This window comes from Xiphias gladius, chromosome 2 (genome assembly GCF_016859285.1).
Source record: "Xiphias gladius isolate SHS-SW01 ecotype Sanya breed wild chromosome 2, ASM1685928v1, whole genome shotgun sequence".
NCBI lineage: Eukaryota > Metazoa > Chordata > Actinopteri > Istiophoriformes > Xiphiidae > Xiphias > Xiphias gladius.
In genome coordinates, this window is record NC_053401.1 from 17,371,340 (window position 1) to 17,398,654 (window position 27,315).

The following is a 27,315-nucleotide window of genomic DNA, read 5'->3' on the forward strand; positions in this document are numbered from 1 at the left end:
TTTGCAGTCACAGATGCAGACTCTCTAGCAGCAGGGGCATTTAAGCCTAATCTTAAATGTGGAGAGGGTGTCTGCCTCCCGGACCAAAACTGGAAGATGGTTCCACAGTAGAGGAGCCTGAAAACTGAAGGCTTTGCCTCCCATTCTACTTTTGGACGCTCTAAGAACCTCAAGCAAGCCTGCGTTCGTGGAGCGCAGTGTTTTACTGGGGTAATAAGGTACTGTGAGCTCTTTAAGATATGACCATTAAGGGCTTTGTAGGTGAGGAGGAGGATTTTAAATTATATTGTGAATTTTACAGGGAGCCAATGCAGACAAGCTAACACAGGAGAAATGTGATCTCTTTTCCTAGTTCCTTTGTATGAAATACAAACAAATCCTTCCAGTGGGTTATAAAGCATTTATTAACTATTTGTACCCAATCTGTCTTTAAAACTTCTTTAAGTCTTCAAGTTCAAACCTCATAAAAACCTACTGAGCTTCAAAGTTCATTAAGAACATGAAAATAGTAGTTTGCAAAAAACTTATAACTAGATTTTTCACTTTCAGCTGCTTTTCATGGCCTTCATCAGCAGGTGGAGTTGGCTCAGTTGTAATGGAGAGTGACAAAGTATTTATGAGTGAATAAAAATAATTCATTCATAATAAGCAGTTCATTAATAAATATAACAAACAAATACAATAGAATAAATACATTTGATGAATATCATTCATATCAAATATAATGACATGTTTTATAGGAATGCTACTGTGGTATATTGTCAGTTATTCATTATTCATACACCAGTTACTTCAAAATACATAAGCTGTATGTATTATACACACATACAGCTTACAAGTATATTATAGTGTGTTATAATGAGATATTTTGTATAGTGATTTTTCTTATCTGTTTATGTACTGCCTAAGGCTATATAGGGTGTGTGTGTGTGTGTGTGTGTGTGTGTGTGTGTGTGTGTGTGTGTGTGTGTGTGTGTGTGTCTGTGTGTCTGTGTACACGTTTTTGTTATCTATTTGGGTCCTAAACACCACCAAAGCCTAGTCCTAATGAGGCAAAATTTCATTTCTCAGGTCCTGGTTAAGGTTAGGGGGAAAGTGAGACTGGGGTTAGGCATAAATTGGTTATAGTTAATGTTAGGGTTAGGATTAGACTGTCCACAATGAATGGAAGTCAATGCAAGGCCCCAATAAGGATGCAATGTCCTAATATGATTGCTGCACAAACGTGTGTGTGTGTCCTGTTTATCCTGGGTACTACCAGAAGAGGGCATGGTGGGAGCAAGTAGAGACTTGAGCCCCCCCTGGCCCACCTTACCCTGGGCCTGATGAGGGAGGGCAGGATGTGGTTACCAAAGAGCAGCTGGGCCAGTGCCAAAACTGTGAGTTTCCTTACACTTCCAAAGTAATTTGTGTATGACTCTCTAATAAGCCATACTTTATGAAGCAGCTAAAATTTGGTCATTTCCAGGGGGTCGTCTGCAAACTGTTCTTTGGATGGGCTACTCTTGATCATTTGAAGTGCCAAAAAGACATGTTACAGAGGAGGACAGACAAGAGCGATAGGGATTTTTCACAATCTCAACTCAAAAGTTAATCAACTGGAAAACTGAGTTTGTGCCGGTTTATTTTTTTTTCATTTGTTGCATTATGGTGCTGCTTAAATTGGCGTGAACTGGAATGAGCTAGCAACATGAAACTTGGCCCAATAATTGTGAAAATGCTTCGCAAGAAACATAAGTTTGATCGGCCAGATGGTGGTACTGTCATTATGGCCCAAAAATGCCATTTTGGAGAGCATGCAGCTCTTATGCGCACCCCAATTGACAGGCGAACAGAAGGGGCTGGTAAAGAGACAGACAGGGCCAGTAAAAACTTAATGGATTTTTTGACAGACTACCAGCCCACATTATTATGTATGAAGCTGGCAATCAGATTTATTTACTTATTAATCAAATGTGCCGGAATGCCCTTCCCTTTCCGGCCCACATTTAACCCCTGCAAATTGATAGGTGCATGTTGATGTGGTTTATTCATCATTATATGCCATTTTATGCCTTTGCTCAATTTGCTGTTAGCTGGAACTACCCTGAGACATTAAAACTTGGCACCAAAACTAGAAATGGTGTGCAAATGCTTCACAAAAAATTATGGTCCCAATCGGCCTGATGGTGGTGGTATAATTAACAACCACAAAAGTAAAAATTTTTAAAGGCAGGACCCCCCACACTGTGAGTCCTATTAAGTTGGAAATTAACTCAATATACTCTACAAAAAGCCTCTTGGACAATAAAGGCCACCATGATGGATTTTTAGCTAATTTGCATAATGTGAAAAACAGTACTAACATCTATTTTTTTTTTTTCAGCTCAATACAAAATAAGTAATATTTCATCATTTCAGTATTTGGTGGTATTACACCCAATTATACCAAATAATTGTACTATAAATGGGCATGATCAGTACAAAAACAGATCAAAACTCTTTGCAAAGAGCAGGGGCTTCCAGGAAACCGGCCATAACCCAAGCTGTTTTTTGAGCAATCCTGATTAAACTTGGTTGAGACATCCTGCTCTATCTCCTATACATACACACAAAGTTTCATTTACATAAAGGTTGGGCAAATAGCAGTAAGCAGTTATTAAAGTATGTGTGCACATGGCTAACACATATTAAATTGTACTTCATAAATTTGAGCCGAGTGCACCAACTGCACTTTGATATTCAGACTTCAAGGTATAAACCTTGAAAAGAGGAGCTTTGTGTTTGGATAAAGCTCCAGAGAGGACAGTTCTTCTCTGGGGTCCTCCATCATTGAGTGTAGCAAACAAAACCTATTATTTTTAGTTTTTCATTATATTTATTAAAACAATTTGCTGTAGATTAGGGATACCATTCTTTGGATTAATCATGGTGAACATAATTTGAGTATTTTAAAAGTACTCAATTACTGTTCTCTGGAGCATATCCATAAAAATTAAATCAAGATTTTACAAATAAATTACAAAATGCTGGAAAATAATTGCAATACTATTTATAATGCATGTAAAAGAAATATTGCCCACATCTCTTTTGATACTTTTGTGTGTTTCTAATTGTCAATTGTTTTTCCATATTTTGCTGACTCATGTTTTATGTATGTTTTTTCTTCTTAAGTTTAGAGGAGGTCCATGGTATAAGCCTGTGGCTTCTTGATCTCTCCTGTCCTCCTATCTGTTTTATGCTGTGTTCCAATTTTAAGCTGCTATTTATTTTCAAATAAAATACAAGTCTGATGATTTATCAGCTATTAATAAAGTGATATGTAACAATTTATAAACACTTTTTAAAGTGGGCCTAATTAGGAAGTGGTACTCGTTTTTCTAGCCAGAAGCCCATTTTCTTTAGATGGGTGATTTATTTATTGATTGACTGATTGATTTGCTGATTAATTGATTTATTCAATGACTGATTAAGTCCATGTTGGGTATTATTTTTACAGATGTTGGAGGGTCTCGGGCTCAAACCCCTTGTGCTGAAAATAAGGGGTTAGTAGGCTTTACTCTTAAAGGAAAACTACTGTTTATTACACTTTAGGTTTTATTTTCAGAGCTCTAGCTATCTTTTCTATTGGTTATTTACTCACCAGGGTAGGTCCTAAAACATCGCAAAGGTTTCAGCAGTTAGTTAAATAGCCAAAAATAGATATAAAGGGGCTAAAAAGAAAGGTTCATACAGACTGAAAACAAACCCACAGATTAGTCAAATTGATTTGGAAGAGAAAAGACAATGAATGGTAAAATCAATCCAAACTGCTGATCAGTTGGCCAGTGAGACTCACCTGAGCTATGGGGATACTGCTAACAAGCTAATTTGCTGTTATCTTTACTGCCGGTTTACCATTATTGGCGGTGCTACTATTACTATAGCATAAGATAACATTATTTCAGTGTTAGCTTGTGTTTTTTTAGTTATGGCATTGAGCCGTTTTCTCTTCGTTATTTGACATTCTGAACAAAGCTGGTAGAAGTTTGCTGGGCAACTGACCCACACATTAAAGTAGCCGAGGTCTGCAATAATAGAACTGTTATTAGAAAATTAGAAAGTAAAGTAAGTGGAATTAGCTCCTGAATGTGTTTTCCAAATCTGACTCACTGGAAATTATACATAAGTAATCATTTGGAGGGAGGTTTGCTTACTACAAGTCCTTAACCTAGTTTGTTCCTCATAGTCATAATTTTTAAATTTGAAATTTTTTGCATTGGTTCCAAGTCATCAAAATTATAGTAAGTATACTTCCTTCCACCTGTTTTAATTCACATTTCAATTTTGACCTGAGTATAATATTGCAAAAAGCTCTTATGCTTGTCTGAGGTGAAAAAAGTAGTTTTGTGGATAAACTGCAAAGTGAAACAGACTTGAATAAATGCTGACTTATATGAAGCATGTGACCTAAACATGAAGAGAGGAAATCTCAGATCTGTGTTTAGTAATGAGGAGACCGGAACTTTCCTCACATTAATACATGAAACAAACAAAAATTTCCATCATGTTTTCCAAATGGTTGTCCATCGTTTGAGCTTGGACGGCAGCTCTTTTAATGACCTCATCTTATTGTGTCCTCTTCTTCTGCAATGGTTTAATGGCAGTGATTGAAGAATTAGCTTCACTACCTGTTTATCCTCATCAACCAGGTAACTCATTTTCATACAACAGGAGTGGATGGAAACAAGACATTTTACTTTTAACCATTTTATGGAAATTCAGTTCAAATTTGAGCAATATTTGGATGAAACCTGGTTAGTGATAAGTTACTGCTTTGTCATAACTAAGTGGAGTTGAAAGAATAAACATAGACAGCAGGTTGAATAACAAGCTTTGTCACAATTTTCCCTCATAGAGTTCTCTATATAACTCTATAGAGAGTTATAATACATTTTCAAGGACAATTGTGGTACTGTATGGACTCCTTCCCTTACCATTAACTTCTGCACAACATCAGCATTTAAAGAGCCAGATATCTTTTCTCAGGAGTTTGCGGAGACCAAACCAGAGCCCAAGGGTGAGTAAACATTGGATTTATGTTCATAAAGTGGCTGGAAAACAGCATTCCAAATGAATTCTAATGTTGCTCTGTGTCTGCTATATGTGTACATAGGAAACTGTTTTACAATATAAACTTTATAATAATGATAATAAACTTGTATTTGTATATCACCTTTCATACATTAGATGTGGCTCAAAGTACTTCTACATAAAAGTGCAAAAAAAAACCAAACAAACAAATTAACAAATTAAAAGGCTGCAAACAACAATAAAATACAATAAAACAGTAAAAACAAAACAAAGAAAAAAAATATATCAGTGAGATTCGATAAATTAGGCAAGGCAATAGAATTTTAAACAGTCTATTTAAATGCAAGATTTAAAGTTCTGAAGATGCTCCTTAAAGGTATTCAGAGAAGTTGCATGTCAGATATTTCTGGGTGGGCTGTTCCACAGCTTTAGTCCATAATAAGAGAAGGCTGCCTCCCCACAACTCGTTCTTTTCAGTGAGAGAGAGACAGTCAGCAAAGTATGGAGGTGTTAAACCATTCAGGGTCTTGTAAACTAATAATGAAATTTCAAAATCAAAAAGAAACAGGGTGGTTACAGCTTGTTGCACTGCCCCCAAGTGGACAAAAATAAATGAATAACGCTTGAAGGAGGGAGACCTGCCTTTTCAGTCCATGCTCAAGGTAGACAACTCCTTCACTACTTTCACAAAATGTGCCAACTGATCAGTAGGACAATATGCACAGGTTGAAAAGATTTGACAAATATCCTCTTTTATCCCAGAAATGTGAACTCTGCTCTATTTTCCAGCAGTGCACTCTCTTTTATTTGACATTTGAGTGATATCAATAACAACAGTTTATTTTCCCCATTTATATCTTTCTTTATACAGGTTTTATTATGTAAATTACTGTCTTCTGTTATACTGTGTGTGGCAAAATTCATCACTCACATTCACAGCACACACGAAGACACTGTAGACCATAAAATTATGGTAAATAATGTAATTGTTGTGCTGTAGCTATCCATGCATTGAGACCTCAACCTGGTCAGATGGAGATGGCTGAGAGGCTTTGCTCACCGTTTGTTTCACATGTTCTCTTCTCAGATCTCAGGTGGGACCTGCATAACTAGCAGAATGTCGACCCCATGCTTTTAAGAATTCACTGCTGAAAATACAAACACAAAATGACACAAAGTCCAGTTATTGTATGTCTTACTTTACACTGTTTTTTTAAAAACAGACTTGTGCAATCATGTTAGTTGCCAGTTTCTTTTCTCTGATTTCCGAATGATGTTCTTCCTGTAGAGAGTCATAGATCATGCAAATGTGTTCAGGATGCCTGCACCCTGCACTGTACCCCACAGGTATAGTGTATGTGTGTGTATGTTAAAAATAGTATACACTTGAAAAGTTTGAAGATGTCATTTCATTTCAGCTCCTCAGAAACGGTGTTGTGCCTTTGACTGAATGACAAACTGAAAAATGTGAAATCACAACTATTTTTCTGTCAGTTCCAAACAATTAGTGATGGAATTAGTGTGGAGACAGATTACTTTTATTTACCAGTGTCTATGCTTGTTGCAGGTTCACGGAGTGGTAAAGGACACAATTGTGTTTGTCCAGAAGATGATTTCCACTGAGCTGAACAGTGCCACAGACAACCCAGTATCCTCCAGACACAGCTGCTCATCTTCCCCACTCTGTCTCTATTAGCTGTCACTCCCTACTGTCCAAAGTCTCATTTGTCAAGTTACATTGTATACAATTTTTATGTGATTTTAGAACTGCACTGATTAGTTGATTAATTGATCAGTCAATAAACAAAAAATGAATCAATTAATTGTTTAAGTAATTTTTCAAGAAATAATTCAAAACCCTCTGTTGGTTAAAGCTTTTAAAATGTCATGATTTGCTGCTGTTTTTTTTTATCATATCTGACTGTAAATGGAATGTTTTAGGATTTTGGACTGTTGATCAAATTGAACAAGCAATTTAAATACTTCATTTTGGGATTTAGGAAATTATAGCAGGCAATGTTCACTATTTTATGACATTTTCTAGATCAATGAATCAAGAACACAGTCATAAGATTAACTGTTACTGAAAATAATATTTCATTGCAGGCCTAAATGATGCTTAAAGCCTATTTGATTTAAGTTTTCATCGTGAAGCTAGCACCGGCGGCTGGTTACTACTTGTTTAATAATTTTTTTTATCTGTACAAAACCCAAAGTCTAAAGAAAAATGTGATTTTACAGAGGGTTATGTGCTATTTCTTGGCCAGGAGCAGTGACTTCCTGGATTCTTGTCATTAAAATGAGGTTATTAGACAACTTCATAACTCCAGAACGATGTAGTGTGTTAATCAGTGAGCTTTAAGGGTGCTGATTGGCAGATTTTATTATCTTTGGACAAAGCAAGGTTACCTGTTTCCCTTTTTACAGTCTTTATGCTAAGCTAAGACAAACAGCTGCTTTCATTGTCTTTCAATGGACAGACATGACAGTGGTATCAATCCTGTCATCTATCTCAGCAAGAAGCAAATAAGCATATTTCTCAGAAAGTTGAACTATGTTCAACTTTAATTATCTTTAACCTTATAGACTTTTTCACAGAAATACCCAAAATCAAGGGTGCCTTAAAGCCTCTGTGTATAGTTTAGAAATTTCTGACTTTGGCGCCCTCCAGTGGTAGTCTCAAAATTAGGAAAAGAACCCTATACAGGTCCAGCCTGGAGACACTGGCCATGTTTGTAGCCGGCGTTAATATGTGTTTAGCGTAATCCAATCACAAGTGGACAGCTCTAAGTACAGGTGGAATGCAAACCAAAGATGCATTGAGGACAAATTGATATCCAATTGCTCAGACCACATTCGGAGGTGGTCTGGGCCGCATATGGCCTAATTCCTTTAGCAGTGTGTATGCGAATGTGTACTGGGCCACACTGATGGACCATCTGCTCAACTGACGTCCTCTGCGTAAGCGAATGTACGTACTAATTTGCAAACACATGAGAGCTGTACAAATTGTGTAAGCTGGCTTTGTCCACAACATCTGAAAATCCTCAGCCCACTGAGAACAAGGGCTGGAAGCAACACATGGACTGCAGCAATGTATACCAGGATTATCTAATTTTTTTATAAAATAAAGTGTATACCATCAGAATAATCTCAAGGGTTTCTTTACCTGCATAAATATTCAACATATGCTGCATTCAATCACTTAATTTAACTTCACTTAACATACTAATTTCGATGACAGTCTGACGTTAAAACCCCTTTAATGAGTACTGTAATTATTGATTTATAGGGGTAAAATGTTTAAGTTTTATCTTCAGTCTATTAAGGATAAAACTGACTTGTTTTCTTCCTTAAAGCTCCTTGTTCCTGACATATCTAATTTAAGGTACAGTATGAAACAGGGTATTTCCCTCCTCCGGCTTCCTACCACAGTCCAAAAATATGCAGATTAAGTTCATTGACAATTCTAAAGTGCTTCTAGGTGTGAATGTGCGCTTGACTGGTTGTTTGTCGTTATATGTCCGCCCTGTGATAGATCGGCGGCCTGTCCAGGTTGTATCCCACTTCTCGACCAGTGTCAGCTGGTATTGGCTCCAGTCCCCCACGACAATCAAAGGTTAAGCTGTATAGCTAATGGATGGACGGAATATGTAGTACAAATGTGGGAGTGTTTCGCAAACTACAAAAAAACTGACTGTAGAACTTGATGAATCCTCAACTTATTGCCAGCTGGCATTAACAGATACTGGAGAGGTAACCTCTGGTAGGATTCTCCATGGAGAGTATCCTGCCAAGGTAAAGTCACACTGCACTAACTAATGAGATCCTTTATCATCTTCTATCTTTCCATCTCCTCCTACTCTGTCTGGGTGATTGTGTTTGGCTTGGCAAACAGTTTGTGAGGAGAGGACATGTGTAACAGTCAGCAGCTAATTGCTTGTAAATTGGGTCTTAGTCTGGCCGCATTTCATACCCTGCTGGCAGCTCTAGCAGGGCACCAAGTGTATGCTCAGTAAATAACACAGTGGAAGAGGCTGGTGATTTCCAAAAGTTAAAAACTTCACTTCTGGACATCAGATAAATACCACCCTGTTCCAATTTGGCTTGTAATGCTTTTGTCCTCTTAAGTAAATGTTTTGGGTTGAACATTGGTTGTGACTGTGCTGTTCCAGGCCCTCGAGTACCTGGCAACAGGCATGCATGAGATGGCCAGTATAAGTGTGAGGAGGATTGAGAGGCTGCTGAACCCAGTCCTCAGTGAACTGCCTGCCTTCCTTGTCAAGGTCGCAGGGTTAAATTCTGGATTCATGATCACACACTGCACTGCTGCAACTTTAAGTTTGCCTGTATTTCTAGAAGATATTGCTGTCGTCATGCAAAACTTTAGATGTCATTTGAAATTACTGTCAAAACTTTTCCAAACATGCCATAGTTTTTTTTTTTGAATTTGTTTTTTTATACTGCCTGGTTTCTGTTTACTATTTTGGGTATAAGAAAATCAACGTAAACTGCTTCAGATACAAACCCCATCTCTGTGGACATTTAGCCATCTTTATTTTTCGTCAAAGTGTGTATTTGGAGGTTGCATTTTTTGACACAGCTCACAAATAAACAGTTTTCAAACTAACTGAAAAAGAAAGAAAATAACAAGACCAAGAGTCTGCAGCCATGCTAGTGACTGTAAGTTTTAATATGGCTGCATAGTGGTGCTTTGAGTTAAATGCTAAACGTCATGCTAACTGATAGAGTAAAATTGTACATAGTTATGACACATTTGTATTGTCCATCTATGATTAAACTACAACGTAAAAGGCCCCTCATGCCTTAGATTGTGAGAATAGAAGTGTTGTGCAGAGATGTTCTCTTCTACAGGAAACATCAGCGGACACGAGAGAACAGTTCCTCGTCCCGTCCTTAACACCACTGTCTGGAACCAAACGTCCGGAGAAGATACCATATCACCATATAAAGAAACACTTTGTTAACATATACAATGTGATTTATGTTTTAGCGCTGCAGACTGTGCACGCCCTGATCTTAAAAAAAAGCAAGGCAACGGCAGAGACGAACTTAGAGCGGGTTGGAGATTGTAACTAGGCAAGTCTCTGTCCGTTCTCCTCGCGAGTAAGAAATTCATTCACGGGTCTTCACTCTTTTGTGTGTGTTGTTTGATATAAATTTAAACCTAACACTAACAATGACAACGCTAACACAGTGAACTTTAGCAGATAAAATGTTTACCATATTCGCCATCTTAGTTTAGCATGTTAGCATTCTAACATTTCCTAATTGGCACTTAAGACAAACTAGGGCTGAAACTGATGGGAACGTCATTAGTTTTGCGGGTATTTGGTGGTAAAATTAAACTGTTGAGCTGAAGATGGCGCCAGATGAGAGGTTAATGGATCACCCAAGTTTTTCTAGTGCATCTGTGGGGCCAATGAAAAGATTGCATTACCATCCATATTTTTTAATGAAAATATTCAATTTAAACATAAGAAAACCTGAGCGGAAATTTTGGAAAAAAAATCTAAATATTGCAAAAAGGTTTTATGCTTGACTGAGGTGGAATAGTTGATGTATTGATGAAAGCAAAATTTGACAAAGTGCAGTGGAAACAGACTTAGTTAATAATTCTTGATGTATATGAAGCATGTGACTTAAAAGTCACTCGTCACTTGAAGCGATGATAGGAACACATCTGATCTGTGTGAAGTGATGAGGAGACTGGAACATTCCCCATATTAATAAATGAAACAAACAGAAATTTCAGATTTTCATCATGCTTTCCCCATGGTTTTCCTTTGTTTGAGATTTGACTGGAGCTCTTTAATGACCTCATCTCATTGTGTCTGCAGTGGTTTGATGGCACCCAATAGAGAATTAGCTCCACCTGCTGTTTATCTCCATCAACCAATCAGCTCATATTCCCACTGAAGGAAAGTAGACAACACTCACATTTGTTTCTGGAAATTGGGTGAAAATGTTGGCTACATTTGAATTGAAACCAAATGTGGCAAATGTCTGAACCAAATTTCATAGCAATTGATTCAATAGTTTTCGTAATATTTTAATGAAAACCAAAAATGGCAACCTCATGCTGGCGTTAGAAGAAAAGTTGTAATCACAAATGTGGAAGAAGGAGACCTCAGGAAATTCTTCTCTAGGTTGGCAATATTATGGAAGGAATGCACTCAAAAAATCAGGGAAAAGATTTTATTTCAGATATCACACTGGGTTTCCAATCCGTAGGGGCAGTGTGTGGTCTGAATACAGCTCTGGAAAAAATTAAGAGACCATTGCAAATGTTTCTGAAATCAGCATCTCTACACGTATGACAGCCATTCCATTCCAGTGTCTGTTGAATTCCAACACAAGCACAGCTCATTCTAATTTATGACGTACTGATTAGGTGATCACCTGAACCAAATGTTATTTAGGAGGAAAAGTATAAAAACCGCAGTTGTGGTCATCACCATCCTCTTGCAATAGGACCAGCTGGATGGCAAAAACAGTGCTAGTAGTACCTCAAAAGTAATTGGAATCAAAAAATAACTATTGACCTTGCCAAAAGAAAAGATGTGAGTGGGGAAAAGAAGGGTTCAATTCTGGCTTTACTGGCAGAGGAATACAGTGAGCGTCAGGTTGTTTCCATCCTTAAAATTTCTAAGACAGCGGTTCATAAGAACAAGGTCAAGCAGCAGACATTGGGGATAACAAAGCTACAGACCGGCAGAAGGCAAAACCAACTCTCCACTGACGGGGATGACCGTCAACTCATTCGAATGTCACTCATTAACCGTAGGATGACATCAAGTGACCTACAAAAAGAATGGCAAATGGCAGCTGGGGTGAAGTGCATGGCGAGAACGGTTCCAAACAGGCTCCTAGGGGCAGTGCTCAAGTCGTGTAAAGCTAGAAAAAAGCCCTTCATCAATGAGAAGCAAAGAAGAGCAAGGCTGAGGTTTGCAAACGACCATAAGGATTGGATCATAGAGGACTGGAGTAAGGTCATCTTCTCTGATGAGTCCAATTTTCAGCTTTGCCCAACACCTGGTTGTCTAATGGTTAGACAGAGACCTGGAGAGGCCTACAAGCCACAGTGTCTCACACCCACTGTGAAATTTGGTGGAGGATCGGGGATGGTCTGGGGGTGCTTCAGCAAGGCTGGAATTGGTATATGTATGTATATGTATATATATATATATATATATGTATATATATGTATGTATGTATGTATATATATATATATATATATATATATATATACACACACACACACACCCAAACTGAACAGACTGGAGGAAAAAGGAACCAAGAAAACCAAGAAAACTTTCAAAACAATTACAAGCTAACCTCCAAGATCAAGGTACAACAGTGTCTGGTCACACTATACGTCACTTTCTGAATGAAAGCGGGGTTCGTGGAAGAAGACCCAGCAAGACTCCACTTTTGATAGAGAAAAATAAAACAGCCTGACTGGAGTTTGCTCAAATGCATGTTGACAAGCCACAGTGCTTCTGGGAGAATGTCCTCTTGACAGATGAAACAAAACTAGAGCTTTTTGGTCACATCAGCTCTACATTTACAGAAGAAAAAATTAAGCTTTCAAAGAAAAGCATCCCCACTTTGCCTCAGGCACATGTCATGGCTCCTCCAGCAGGATAATGACCCAAAAAAGACATGTAAAAGTAGCCTAGAATGGATGAGAAGAAAACACTGGATTGTCTGAAGTGTACTGCTATAAGTCCTGATCCTGATCAGATTAAACATCTATGGAAAGAGCAAAACCTGAAAGAACTGGAGCAGTTTGATCAAGAACAGTTGGCCAAACTACCAGCTGATAAGTGCAGAAGTCTCATTAACAAGAAGTGCTTGATTACAGTGTTTCCTTCCAAATTATGTGGTATAAAATATTAGGTTAAGGGTCCCAATATTTTTGTCCAAGCCATTTTCATTTGTTATATTATTGCCTCCGACAAGGAGCTTATGTTTTCAACCAGTTTGTTACAACCGATTTGCACCAAAAATGGTGGAGGGATGGAGCATGGGCAACTGAGGAACCCATAAAATTATGACTCTGATCCGGTTAAAAGGGTGGATCCAGGAGTTTTTAACTTTCCTTAACATTGCAGGATCAGGCATTTTTCAACATTTTTGTAAATTTCTCAGGAAATGATGTATGGATCTTAATGTAAAAAAAAAAAAAAAAAAAAAAATCTGACATATTTACAGTGTTGAAATCTATGAGTTTGTTCCATTTGGTTCAGATTCAGAGTTGCACTTACTATGTTTTATGACAAATAAATTAATTTTGTTATCAGACTACTTCCTTTTTTCTTTAATTTTTCTATTATAAGAGCTAGAAAGATGTGTGGGATTGTTTGGCCTTGGCGGAGGCATGCGCCAAGGCTCTGCGATACTAGTTATTAATATGTTAAATCAAAAATTAAAAGTAACGTGTCTGTTCTATTAAATAAGGAACAGAGATAGTGGATGTCAGTTAATTTGGCAGTTGACTCCCTGTCCACCAGTGCATCGACAAAGGACCATGTGTCTAGCCCTAAAAGTAGTGGAGCATGTGGAGCAAGGTTAACACACCACCAGACTAAGAATTTATGTCCTCTCAGATCAACAGTATATTCCTTTGACTCCATGTTAACCTCTGGTTCTGTCCTGCAGTGCTGGCCATAGAGCTGCTGGCTGCCTGCCAGGCTCCGCAATTTCTGTGTCATCTGAAGACCACCATTCCTCTAGAGAAGGTCTAGGAGCTGCGGCACTCTGTGGTCAGGTCAGACACACCTCATAACGGACATGAAAGGGTGGTTAAAACTAATAGACATTGAGACTTCCTGTTCTGTACCTGGAGGGTGACCTCTGCATCCAGATAGTTTTGTACTTTTTGCTGCGGTTTGGAGCTATAAGCCATTGCTCACAGATATGCATGCTTGAGCTAGACTGCATTTCTTGAGTTGCAAGTGGTGCAGAATTCCTTTCAAAGCAATTTCTATCTCAAAACATGATAGTTAATCACGATAAACCACGGGCTTTGTTGTCAACTGTTCACTGAGAAAAATTTTCTCACAAAGTGCCCTCCTACTGTCAAGAAGAAAAAAAAAAAGCTGGTACGTTTCAAAGGCACCACCATCTATGATCCGTTCAGAATCCAGTGTGTAACAGGTGTAACATTTTGACGTGTTAAAATAAGTGACCATGGCTCTGTTCTGTTCACGTCCCAGTAAGCCATGACAGTGAGCCACCATCAACAATAGGAGGACCCTGCAACTGAAACAGCTAAATGGAACTCAGCCATCATTCATTATTTATACCTGTGCTCTTCTTACTGTGACTTGTCAACATGTCCTCTGCTAGAAAGGTCTATGACTAAGTCATTTTATCACCATCCATGTTGCTGCATTCTTAACAATTTACAGGAGTGCCGTCATAGGAATCCAAAACCATCCAATATTAGAATTTTCATTGTCAAATGGTATTTTTTAAACTATTTAATTCATTCAATTTTATTAATATTTGTCAACTTTACAGTACAAAATAACCTGATTCACAATATTATGTAAGATTGCAGTTAATATTCATTGCACTTTAGTTTCCTACAACTAAAAACAGGCCTTTTTCACATGTTGACAAGAGGAAGGCCAAAAGTGTAAATCAGCAAATACAGTACATGATGGTTGAATTCCATGGAGTTGCTTGAGTTACAGCATCCTGGTTTACTGGGATGTGAACGGAACAGAGCCATGGTTAAGGTCATTGGTAACATCTGTGTTTTTCCCACTATGACAAGACAAATGTGCACTGTGAAAAAGGCCTAAAGTACCATTAGCAAAGTATTTTATAAAAGTCTACCTTTATTTTGTACCTGCTAGTTTTTTTTATTGTGTACTGTACTGAAGGAGCACGGTTTTGTCCACCTGTCCACCTGTATACAGAGTAATGTACAGTACTTAAAAGTAATGTTTACTGCGTATGAAATTATGCAAACGGGGGCTATTTTATGTGAAAAATGGAAAGGTAAAAGTTTAAACATCACTCTTGGACTTTTATTCAAAGGATTTACATGACATTAAAGCACATGGTAAATTGGGTGAAGTTACAAAAGAGCTGCATGATCTGATTTGACAGTAACATGGCTTCTCTCAGTTCAAATAGAGAAGACCTTCAAAAATAAGCTTCCAATACAACACTTCCCCCTACTACCACCAACCCCACAAGAAAAAAATGCATAAAAGCAAACACAGTAACACACACATGTAATAAGTCTAGCCTTTAAAATTAAGCCTCAAATTCCCAAGCTGCTTTGGATACACTCCAAAACATTTGGTACCTCATAACTAGAAACTACACTTTCTACTCAACAGGTATTGATTTCTCTGTACATGAGGGTTTGTGCAGATGCCTCTCCCTCCTCTCTCCCTGTTGATCTGGTAACCATTACCCTGTGGTGGGGTCAGAGGTCATCAGACGAGTGCGGGCGCGGTGTGAAGCCGCTGTGGTCGGGCTCGGAGTTAGCCCTTGTCATGAAAACTGGATCTGTTGTACAGTGGGAATCTGGAACATAGTCACACAGTTCAGTTGGAGATGGTGTGTATTATTTTCTAAATCATCCAGATCAGTAATGGAACACTCCCAGCTGTGAGCTTCTGCTGCCTCAGAGTGGGCGTTACCTGTTGATATGAGGTGGTATACACCATGACGTTCTGCTGCTGTCCGTCTGCTGTGATAATCCCACCTGGCAGTGGATTTGCTGATGAGGGGAGAAAATGTATGTTAATGAGATTGAAATTAAAACACAGAACAGATTGACGCCATTGAAAGAGACAAACTGAACAAACTGAAGGACATTTTTTTAAATATTCACCATTAATGCTAAGTAGTTCTACTTACTGAAGCTATCATCTGTGAGATCCTCCCCCAGGCTTTCTCCCACTGCCACCCCAGGCATCCCCTTCTCCCCTTTCATCGCCTGGAAAAACACCAGAGAAGCAAAAAGTATTACACATGTGAGCCCAGCAACATGTAGAACTACACAAGGACATGGTGTCATTTGGTAACAAACTGATTCCATTTTCAGGCTTTTGCAGTCACATGTAGAAACCTTGAAACCAGATGATGATGAAGAAACATGAGCCAATGTGAGGTGTGTTTGATAAAGCCAGAGTATACCTTAAACCAGATTTATTTTCAGAAAATTCTGCTTCATAAAGGAGGTTCAAATATGTCTGACTTCAGTTACCATGGAGACTAGGTCAGGTTAGTTTTCAGCCTTAGCTTCCTGTTCAGGCTGAACCTGAGTTTGTGTCAGACAGACTGAAACACAGAGTTTAATCCAGAGTTCCTCCCTGAAAGTTCCTCTTTACTGCTGCACTGTGAACATTAGTCAGTATACAGTTTGTATCAAATTTATCACATTGAGACACAGGCAGCAATTACTGCTCATTTGAAAACTTAGCTCGTATTATTTTTTACTCTAAAGAACTGCACAGTATCCTAGTCACCATGTTTGTAAATGCACTACACTTAAAATAAATCCAACAAACAACTTGTACTCATGGCCATAACCTCACACTAAAACATTCACAATTTCTTCTCTTTAAACATCAATATATACGTAAAAACGAACAAAAAACCCCCAAATACAGATCCAGAAATATATTGTGAAAAAATGCAGAAAGTGGCAGGAAGAAAGTCTGAACGTGTTTAAACAATGTTTTCACCATATGGAGGAGGTTATACACTGATCAGTCACAGCATTGAAATCATCTACTGGTTTTAATGTTATGGCTGATCTTTTACAGTTGCGAAAAAAGGAAAAGAGCTTGAAATAAAAGTTTGGCACCCTACATAATCAGTACTTTATAAGCTATGACACTTGCCGCTTTTTATAACCAAATAAGAGTCTTCAAATCTTGTTTGGGGGATTTTTGCCCATTCGTCGCCCATTTCTTGCAAAAGGCTTCTAGTTCTGTGAGATTCTTGGGCTGTATTGCATGCACTGCTCTTTTGAGGTCTATCCCGGGTCTTCCAATTATGTTTGGGGGGGGGGGCTTTGACAGTCATGGCAAAACCTTCAGTTTGCACCTCTTAAGGTTGTCCATTGTGGATTTTGAGGTGTGTTTAGGATCGTTATCCTGTTGTAGAAGCCACCCTCTTCATCTTTAGCTTTTTTAGACAGTGTGATGTTTGCTTCCAGAATTTGCTGGTATTTAATTGAATCCATTTTCCCTCTACCAGTAAAATGTTCCCTGTGCCACTGGCTGCAACACAAGCCCAAAGCAAGGTCGATCCACCCCCATGCTTTTGAGAGGTGGAGAGAAGCTTTTTTCATGAAATTCTGCACCCTTTTTCCTCCTTTGCTGATTGGGGCAAAAAGTTCTATTTAAACTGCTTCACACCACAGGACTTGTTTCCAAAATGCATGAGCCTTGTTTAGATGTTCTTTTGAAAACTTCTGATGCTGATTTTGTGGTGAGGACGCAGAAAAAGTTTTCTTCTGATGACTCCTCCATGAAGGTCATATTTGTGAATATATATATATATATATATATATATATATATATATATATATATATATATATATACATACATATATACATATATACATATATACACACACACACACATATACATATATACACACATACATATATACACACACACTCCAGAATTCATCCTGCTACTTCTATCATGTTTCACAGATGACGCGGTATGCTTTGGATCATGAGCCATTCCTTTCCTTCTCCATACTCTTCTCTTCCCATCATTCTGGTACAAGTTAATCTTGGTTTCATCTGTCCAAAGAATCTTGTTCCAGAGCCAAGAAGGCTTTTTTTTTTTTTTTTTTTTTAAAAAACATGTTTTAGTCTAATCTGGCCTTTCTGTTTTTTGAGTGTTACCAGTGCAGGCATCTCTTGATTGCAGATTTTGACAATGATTGAGGGAAATTATGTAATTAGTGCTGAATGAATCAAATCTGTGTTTCAAAGTCATGAAATAAACCAGACTTGACTTAGTCTGATCTCATTAGCTCTGAGTTGGCTTTATGGAGAAGAATAATTCAGGCTCCATTTGTTGGATTCATGACACACAACCCTTTGACGGTGCCTCAGGATTACTCTATAACCACATATAACTACATCTAAAATGCACGGTGTTAAAGAATTTAGAAATAAAATAATTCAGACACTATGTCTTCACAGAATACAATCTACTCATAAAAACCACTTTCAGTATAAGAATTTAAAAAACAGCATTTCTGAACAGTGTTTTCTGCTTGCCCCCCCCCCCTCCCCAAATATTTCAATAATTTCATTTTTCAACTACTTTAGACAATTCCCAACACATATGGCAACCCATCAGCTTCATGTTCTGTCTGTAGTGTTGTCAGTTTTTCTGCCCAGTTTGAGTGCTTTTAATCACAAGAGGCAAAAAAATGTTAGTGGTCAGACTGATGAGTTGGGCTGGTCAAGATCAATTCAGCATTGTTTCAAATATTAAAATTTTATGCTGAATCTTTTACTTATCTAGCTTTTTACATTTACAATTTTTGACCAGATTTTTACAGTTGTGGATGATTTTTGAGCAATTATTGGACTGAAAAGTATCAAATCAATCTGCTAACGCTTCATCTAAGCCCACTCTGATGTAAGAGTGCTGTTGCCAAACTTGCAAATAGATTAGCTGAGCAGTAAACCATAATTGACACATGACAGAGAGATCAAAGTTTAAGAGTTTACAGCTTAATTAAGTTGCTGTCACATTTTGAGTAAGGCAAGTATTATCATACCGTTGCACTCCTTGCTTATGTGGCCACTTGCGCCCCACTTTGTTTCTCACCTCTCTGAATTTCTGCAGGTACAGCTTCAGTGGCTCCACGTACATATCGAAGCCCAGCGTGGACATGGCAAACAGGATGTCCTCCCCATTTATGGTCTTCCTCTTCTCCTGGTGGCAGCGCTCGCTCGCCTCTGATGTGATGAAGCTAATGAACTCGCTCACGCACTCCTGCACACACTCCTTGGCATCTTTCGCAATCTGTGGGAAAAACAAACAAACAAACAAACAAAACAAAAAAACAACCAAAAAAAAACCACAAACATTACAGGAAGAAGGAAGGCTGTCTTGGGATAAATAGCCTCTGGCCTTTGGCAATAAAAAAAGAGCTTGTTATGTTTCCATGAGGCCAAAGCAAAAATCTTTTTTTAAACAGTATACTGTTTATAACTGACTTCAATTTGTCATGTTTAGGTGTAATAGTCAGCTGTAGGTGTAATAGTGAGAACTGTAATCATAAATAAATAAATACATACATTTTTTCCAAGTTTACCTTGGGGTCGCATCTGTACCACATTATTTACTTAGTGAATTAAAAAAAAAAGTTTGTATTTGCTGCTATTTTGAGAAAAAAATTGACCCAATGCAACGACTTTTTCATATTTTCATCCAAAGCGCATTCACCAACACCTTTAACTGAATAAATGTGTGGTAAATTGCTCATTTTAACTTGGTAAATGGCTCCTCTTTATTGGGAGGTGTGAGTTCGTGAGATATGATCACTAGCACAATCTGTGCCCACAAATTGCTACATAAGGCCGCCTGTTCTGCTCTACTTGTGAGAAAGTTTAATTCACAAAACATTACCAAAGAGTAAAGAGAAGAACTTCACACTGCAGAGCTTCAAGTCTGCTGCTAGAAATCAGCAAAAAGAAACATAAAAAATTATCATGAAGTTAGATACTAAAAAACATATTTCTAAAGCAAAGTGGTCCACGACTAATACGAGAAGCGAACAAGAGCATGTTACAGTCTGGAGATACACTGTATCCTACAGTAGGTGATGTTTCACTGCCAGACAGAAAAAAAATACTGGACAGAAACCTGCAGAAAGACCCTGAGGCAGTGAGAAGAGGGAGATAATTTACCAATGATTACTGAACTGTAATTCCTGTGCCAAAATTATCCGATCAAATAAACAAAAGCAAAAAATAAACCAAAAAGGTTGCCACAGTTATGTTTTATTTTAGTTATATCGTTCATTTTAAGGAAACAAGAGTGTTTTCCTTGTGGAGAGTCAGACTATCTGTACATGACCCGCACAACAGGTCTGGATCACTCTCTTCACACCTCAGAGAAATTCTAAGTAGACGAAGTAGAAGAAAATCTCCTAAGATTTGTATGTGCCACTTAATAACAAATCTGTTCTTCCTACTTGTTCTTGCATGAGGCCCAGTTCTTAAAAAGATAAAGATTCAAAGCCGAAATTCAACAATATCCACTCCAGACACAATCACAATTTTTAAACAAAGATGATCGGTCTCTCTGTGATGCACTGATTTCCTATCACACCTCGGCTAACCTACAAAAAAGATACTATAAAATATTCATAATAAAACTGAGTACTTCACTCCTTCCTTTTTCTGCCTCACAAACCTTTCCAGTCTGAGGAACCGCATTCTTCATGATGCGAGCCACGTTGGCAATAGGAAGATAGATGTCCTGCTCCCTGTAGTTCTCTTTGACTCCACTGTCTTCATGGTCATTCAGATTCTCCTCTGCATCATCTACAGAAAACAAACAGAGTCAGCAGCTCTTCATTGTATACACTGATGGTTGTTTTCAGACCAGCTACACTCTGTTTGATCCTCACCATCTTGAGACTGGAGAACGTAGTGACTGGATGCCATGTACTCTCCGGTGATGCCCAGCTGGGAAGCGTCTGTGGTCGAGCTGTCTCCGTCCATCTGTAACACAAACACACATCATACAAACTGACCTCAGTATATCTGCATAGCCTGAGTGCACCAAAAATCTCAGAATCACTCTTTGGAATCACACTGAAAGTTTGAGTTGATAGGTTTTTACCAGGCTTCTCTCAATGACAAACTGTTTTGCTAAACTCAGAACCTTAAAATGAAACATATAAGGAAAGCTCGTAGTTTTTCTGTGTAGCTGTGTAGCAGATTCAACCTTTTGAAAGGCCTGACAGGCTGATCATCTGAGACAAGAAGTACAGCAGAAAGTCCAGAAAATAACTGTTCTGGGTGGCTGACAAGCTCCTTCTGAGAAGATGCGCTGAAATAATAATTTGATTGCCTCCTATTTTTTGTCCTAAACTGGTTGCGTTTGATCGGGGACTTTCCATTTAGGCCTTTATTATACCTGGCATTAACATGCATCTCGGGTAACCCGATCACAAGTGGACAGCTCTAAGTAAAGTTGTGAATGCACCCAAGACATACTGAGGATGCATTTGAGATCCAATCACTCAGACCACATTCTTCACATTGTCCTGGGCCACACTGAAGGATCGCCTACTGAACTGACATCCTCTGTGTAAGCGGATGTACATACTCATTCGTAAACAAATACAAGTCGTACAAACTGTGTAAGCTAGCTTTGTCCATGAATTCTGAAAATGTCATAAAGCCCACAGAGATCTATTAGGAGTGCTTCAAACATCTTGGGCAATTCTGTTTGTCTGGAACACACCAAGGAACAGACCCGGTCTGTATTGTTTTGATCTATTCTTCTTCTTTTACTTTCTGGCAGATTAGGCATGGGAAATCCATTGCTGATCCCGCCGGTTAATAACAACACCTTTGGTCTTTGCAAAGTGAATCGATGTACGTGTTCATTAGTATATAGAGCTGGGGGGTGAGATGTGATAAATAGTGGTCACTCTAGATGCATGGATAAGTCTGAATGTCATATGCACCTGAATCACTTAGTAACGACATCAAAATATAACAACACATTATATATATGTTGACACTGATATCGATGCACATGGATTGAAATCAATTATCTCTGCTTTGAGAAATTGTCTGGTACTGCTGAACCCAAGAAAACTTTTTAACAAACTGGCTGGCCCCCAAAGAGCCCCGATTTCAACATCATGAATACAGTCTAGGATTTCATGAAGAGAAAGGAGACACTGAGATAGCCTAAATCCACAGAAGAACTGTGGCAACTCCTTCAAGATGCTTGGAGCCTGGAGGCCTGTTGTGTCATAATCCATCCATGTTAATAAGGTTCCTCAGTAACTACAGCTGCAGAAAAAGCACAGGAAACTTGAACTGAATTGGTCATGCACAACAATTGTGGTAAATCAATTCTGCATACAAAGGCAGAGTCCCATTATCATATCAGGCATGACCAATGTGATGGGCATGTAATAGACAACATGGGGCTTTCCATATTGAACACATGGCCATGAAAAATTGCTGGAGGAACTTCAGGTTGTTCTTACAGTAATTTCATTTAGGAATAAGAACTTAAAAATGTCTGACATGTCAACGTACACGTCTACTAGTTGGTTGCAGGTATATCTATTTTCAGCTTCGTGGAGCAGTTATCCGTTAAAAATGATCCAAATATGTATTTTGCTTTGTCTGTGTTTGTTAACGTAAGGCACTACCTACCAGCTAATTCGTCAGCTCACTGGCATGGTGTTGCATTCAGGTCATTATCGTTACACGTTTCTATTTTAAAATTACCAGCTAGTTGTGCAGCCTATTTTACAGGTCGGACATATTTTCAGAGGTGTACACTCCCTCCATATAAACCAGTTCAGAAGGTTACATGGTAAATGTGTTTACGGGCTCCTACACGACACTGGGACTGCTAACTGGTTGTGTTAGTGAGGTTAGCACAAAAACTTACGTGATATACTCCGGTAATCACTCTGTTAGCCAAACGTTAAATACACCGATCTTTGTTTAGCTATCGTGTGCTAACTAGACTAGCAGATGTCAGGCGCGCATATGTGACATGTTCAGCTAACTAGCCAGTCCATTGGTCTCCATGAAACTAGCTTAATGAGTTGAGCACAGTTAAAGGAGGCTGCCCAGTGGGATGTTACCTTCTGTAGTTAACCTGTTCAGGTACATAATGGCCCTCGAGCATATTCTCACTGTAAATCCACTGCAGCTAGCGCCTACACAGACCGCGCCGGCCTGTTCTTTGTCGTACGGAGCAGAGCAAGACGTGGCCGAGGCCGAAATGATAAACACTTCTTTTTTTAAGTTTCACCCGCTGGATACTTCCTGATGAGCAGCCCTCATTCACTCAGACAACAAATAAAAAAATCAGACAGAGACGGACATTTCCATTCGAGCTAACGAGAAATCGGTTAGCAATCATTGGCCGGAGCCGGGCACAAACCTGCAATGAAGCCCTGGTTGGTTACCTCCCTGAGACGGCTGTTTGGTTGGACAGAAAATGGCTGCGAAAGGACCAGTCCCAGAGCGGAGCCGCAGCTGCACTGACGCCTGCGGACTACAAGGGGCCGCGTTGCGTTCAGGGACTATTCACAAATTCAAAACCCACAGGTGTATAGTCCCACCATCAGTGGGAAGATATCGAATGTGTTAGACAATTAAAAAAAAAAGTGTTTCCAATTATGTATTTTAGCTATTGTTTTAGTGTTACATTTAAGGCCAAGCACAGCTTCACTACATTCTGAAATTACAGAGGGAGAAGAAACTACACGTCTAACATGTATTCATATTCAAAACTTTAATAAAAAAGAAAACTTTTACAGCAACTTGTTCATATGGTTTCAGCCCCTCTAAGCATGCCATTATGGTAACTCTGTGGAAAGCCTATATTTGCTCTGTCAGAAGAACTTCGCTTGGAATTCTTATAATATCCACATTTCTGGCAGCATATGAAGGCATCTCTTCTAGCTTCCTACCTGAAGCGCCGCGCAGAGAGAAGGCACATGCCAGCAGACAGAAAGCTGGAGTACTGAGGATCACTGTAGGTTACTGTGTGTGTGTGTGTGTGTGTCTGTCTGTCTGTCTGTCATAGGCTACTTTTGGGGACAAATTTCAGATTAAAGACCATGTAATTGGGGACAGCTTGTCCAATTGGGAACAAAAAGCCGTGCCCCCATTTGGGAAAAATCAAATTTTTTGGGTCAGAGGTTATGGTTAGGGTTAGTGTAAGTCTCCAGGAGAGGAGTACAAGTTTACTTAATATACCCAATAAATATTTATAATTTAGCCTTTGTGTTTTTGTCAGACTCTGGTCAGTACACAATATAATGAAACATTTCTCATTAAAAGCCCAATGTCAGCAATTCAGTGCCATACATCAGCGTGATGGGTATGATGTAGTTTTTGCACCTTTTCAATATGCTTGTTTATTTATAGTAGTTTCTCAGTCGGAGGCTATTAAGATGAAGTGATTTTTGTCAGTTATTCTATTGGATTCCTCAGTTATTCTATTGGATTTTATTTGATTTTTATTTTTATAATCGAAAGTTTTAATGGCAACTTCTAAAGTCTAAAGTCTTCTAAAGTCTAAATTCAGTCTAAATTCTGTTGAAGTTTGAGTCTTCCTATCCTGGCAGGAAACAAAAACAAAACAAAACTTCTTTGCAATTAGCGGTTATTAAAAATTATAGATCTTCAATTTTGACATAAAAAAAATTACAGCTGCCATCCAAAAACCTAAGTATTGGTATTCTAAAACCACCTGTCAGCAAACATCACTCAGTGCCATCCACATCTAGCCTACAGTCAGAGAGAGCACAGGAGCCAAATTCTTCAGTGAGTGTGGCTGTGGTTTTTGATTTTGTGTGTCTTTGCCTCCAAGTCTAACACCACACGACGGTTGTCAATGCCCCAAAGTCTGTCTTAGAGTGTAGATGTAGAAAGCCTCTCTCTTTTATTATTTACTGTGTGTCACCCCGTCATTGAGGCATTTTGACATGGTCTACATCAACGTATACTGGAATTTTAAAGCTGCTTTAATTGAAGATTTTATAATTACAAAGTATCATGACAGTGTTTACTGTGAAAGGAGTCTGTGGTAGTGATTAGGGATGTGCATGATTAGTCGACTAAATGATTAAGTGTTGCTACCCCCGCTAGTCGGCACCAGAAATACTAGTTGGTTAAACTAATTATTAATATATTTATTAATGTATAAGGCCAGTTAACTGTTGCATCTAAAATTTTACGCAGCAGCCCGCTCCCCACGGTAGTGCCCATGCTTTAAATAAGCAATGAGGAAATTGGGTCAGAAGCCATTACATTAAACCAATGCAGTTTAGCAGTATTTTGATCTAAAAAAGGGGATTAAGGTGTTACGTAGGCTGTGTCAGAATAAACTGGCATATTAACACTCGACCGGAGCAATGTGTCAGCACAGTCTGCACAGGCATATGGACTTAGTCTGCAAGGAAAGAGGGCTGCTGGTGCTAGCACTAGCAACAGTAACCACACTACGCAAACCAAAATGACATGAGGTGTTTCCCATTAATTACCTAGACTGTGGTGGCCCGCCCGGTCTAATCTGACAGGATGACAGGAAATAGACAGGTCATTTCCAAAGAGAGTTGGGTCTCAGAAGATCGTGGATGTCGGGAGGGCGTTTGGACACAAAGCATTAACACATATACAACAATTTGGATTCATATTTAAATTTCCCGATTATTAGTAACTAAATCCAAAGGTTAAAAGTCAGACAGATAAAAACAGACAAAAAGAACAAGAAAATAGCAAAAAAGAAGTAAAAACATATTTTTTGTGTGTGTGTGTGAGAGAGAGAGACAGGGAGTGTTTTTTTGTAAATGATTTTGATGAAGCTGCAGTAATGATGATTAAGAATTTATTGTTTCAGCTTACCAGTGTATTTTGAACTAAATGATGATGGGAATGGAAATTTTTTACAATGTGGTATAAAGTACTATAAGTTGCGTTAAAAGTCAAAAAGTCTCTCCTCTTCTCTTCCAGTAATATTTTTGCTTAACGTGTGACAGTGATTTTTTTTTAAGAATTTGAAAGTCTTTTAAAGTTTATTATCTTTCCAGTTGTTCTTTCTTTTCTTTTCTTTTCTTTTCTCGTCTTTTCCTCCAGAACTGGTCGAGTCATGGACTGCATCAGGAAATTTCTACAACAGGCAACATTACTAGGAAGAGCTTTTCCAGACTTTTACAAATATGGCTGGATGTTCAAACAAGAGGGTAAGTTAGTAAGTCATGATACGTCTTTTGTTTGTTAAAATGAATAGTGTGACCAAATACTTCTCTAATTCAGTTATAATAAACAATTACAATTCATAGCTTTTAATGCAGGAATTGAAAAAAATTGTTTCATTACAAAAGCAAAATAATTAAGAACACAACAAAATCAAATACAAGCAATTTTGTGGAACACAAGTGTACACAAGTGTTGCATTTTTGCTTCATTTCAGTGTTTTGTGGATAGAGTGAGCTGGTTAAGGCTGTGCAGGAGCAGGTGAAGTCTCACAGTTTGGAGCTAAAGTGCTGTGGAGTCTTTTACCTCAACACTGGTGGAGAGATGGTGGCACCACACAGTGAAGGTAAACACTGTAATGGTGATTGTTCACAGCACTTCAGAATCAGGTCTATGATGGAAAAAGTGATCAGTGGTTACAAAAAGTGGGTGATTTTGAATCTTGAAATTTGACTTCACCAATTGTCTGGCTCTTTCCATTTGTTTGGAGGCAGTCAATGCTTATGTGGACAAAGGTATGGGGATGAGAGGGATTTAAAAGAAAACTACAATTCATTTCAACTTGGGTTTTATTTTTCGTAGTGCTGGCCATCTTTTGTAGTCATAAGTCACCAAGTTAATAGCAGAGGTGTTGGAATGTGGAAAGTGTCAAGGGGCAGGAAATCAATTGTGAGAAGATTAATTGAAAGTTTCTACATTTGTTTGATAGGACATACATTAAAGAAAGCCAAAAGAAGTACTGAGACCTGAACTTTGTGTGTGAAAAAAGTTGTTGGCTTTTTTTTTTGTAGAGAGAATTTGGGAGATTAACAAGTCACGACGATACACATGGAGATATTTTGGTGCCAGCATCTAGTAGCAATTAGACGAACTGCATCTTAATGCACTTGCCCATTTGCCTCAGCAGTCACTGTAGTGGTTGGTTTTTGGTGGAGAGGCACAACTAATCTATTTGGTTAAGATTAACTCAGTGGCCAAAGTTGTTAATAGAAATATGTATGAATGTCAGTAGCAACCTAGAACCTCTCCCCGAATATCGCATGCTTTGCTTTCACCATCTGGGACACTTTCAGCAGCAGTGTAAACTGTGCTTTTTCTGGTTTTGTTCCATTAGGTAACAGGCATGAATGAGAGGGAGACACAGGAGACAGACCTCAGTATCTCAGCATACCTGGTGATATAGTGTAATGCCCAACCAGGCAAACCAGTGCCAGCATCAGATTTCGCATGTGCTTGAATGAAGGCAACTGTGTACATA

At 38.5% G+C, this 27,315-nt stretch overlaps 1 protein-coding gene, 1 long non-coding RNA gene and 1 pseudogene across 4 annotated transcripts; 2 read left to right on the plus strand and 1 right to left on the minus strand.

Moving 5' to 3' along the window:
• The first annotated feature begins 1,717 nt into the window (after positions 1–1,717).
• Positions 1,718–13,823, plus strand: LOC120804005 (annotated as a pseudogene).
• A 1,268-nt stretch (positions 13,824–15,091) lies between these two features.
• Positions 15,092–23,367, minus strand: nfyba (nuclear transcription factor Y, beta a). Of its 3 annotated transcripts, none has more exons than XM_040150560.1 (7): positions 23,236–23,367; positions 20,720–20,813; positions 20,503–20,633; positions 18,910–19,107; positions 15,961–16,039; positions 15,741–15,820; positions 15,092–15,624 (listed from the first exon to the last, which is right to left on the minus strand). In XM_040150560.1, exons 2-7 carry the CDS (start codon positions 20,811–20,813, stop codon positions 15,592–15,594), a joined length of 615 nt encoding a protein of 204 aa, XP_040006494.1. In that variant the 5' UTR covers positions 23,236–23,367; the 3' UTR covers positions 15,092–15,591. The 3 variants fall into 3 exon arrangements, with proteins under 3 accessions (XP_040006494.1, XP_040006503.1, XP_040006513.1); XM_040150569.1 differs by lacking the exon at positions 23,236–23,367 and adding an exon at positions 22,934–23,222; XM_040150579.1 differs by lacking the exon at positions 23,236–23,367 and adding an exon at positions 22,735–22,890.
• A 381-nt stretch (positions 23,368–23,748) lies between these two features.
• LOC120802603 lies at positions 23,749–26,347 on the plus strand. Its single transcript, XR_005709247.1, has 3 exons — positions 23,749–23,832; positions 25,938–26,044; positions 26,275–26,347. It is a non-coding gene; the product is annotated as an uncharacterized LOC120802603 (long non-coding RNA).
• Positions 26,348–27,315: the final 968 nt, after the last annotated feature.

What these genes read in the sequence shown, in the direction of transcription:
- nfyba (XM_040150560.1), bottom strand. Translation starts at nt 20,813, where the DNA reads ATGGACGGAGACAGCTCGACCACAGACGCTTCCCAGCTGGGCATCACC. An exon ending in ACCTGCAGAAATTCAGAGAG is followed by an intron (nt 16,040 to 18,909) that starts GTGAGAAACAAA and finishes GTGTTTTTCCAG; the next exon opens with GCGATGAAAGGGGAGAAGGG. An exon ending in TCTCACAGATGATAGCTTCA is followed by an intron (nt 15,821 to 15,960) that starts GTAAGTAGAACT and finishes TCCCCTCATCAG; the next exon opens with CAAATCCACTGCCAGGTGGG.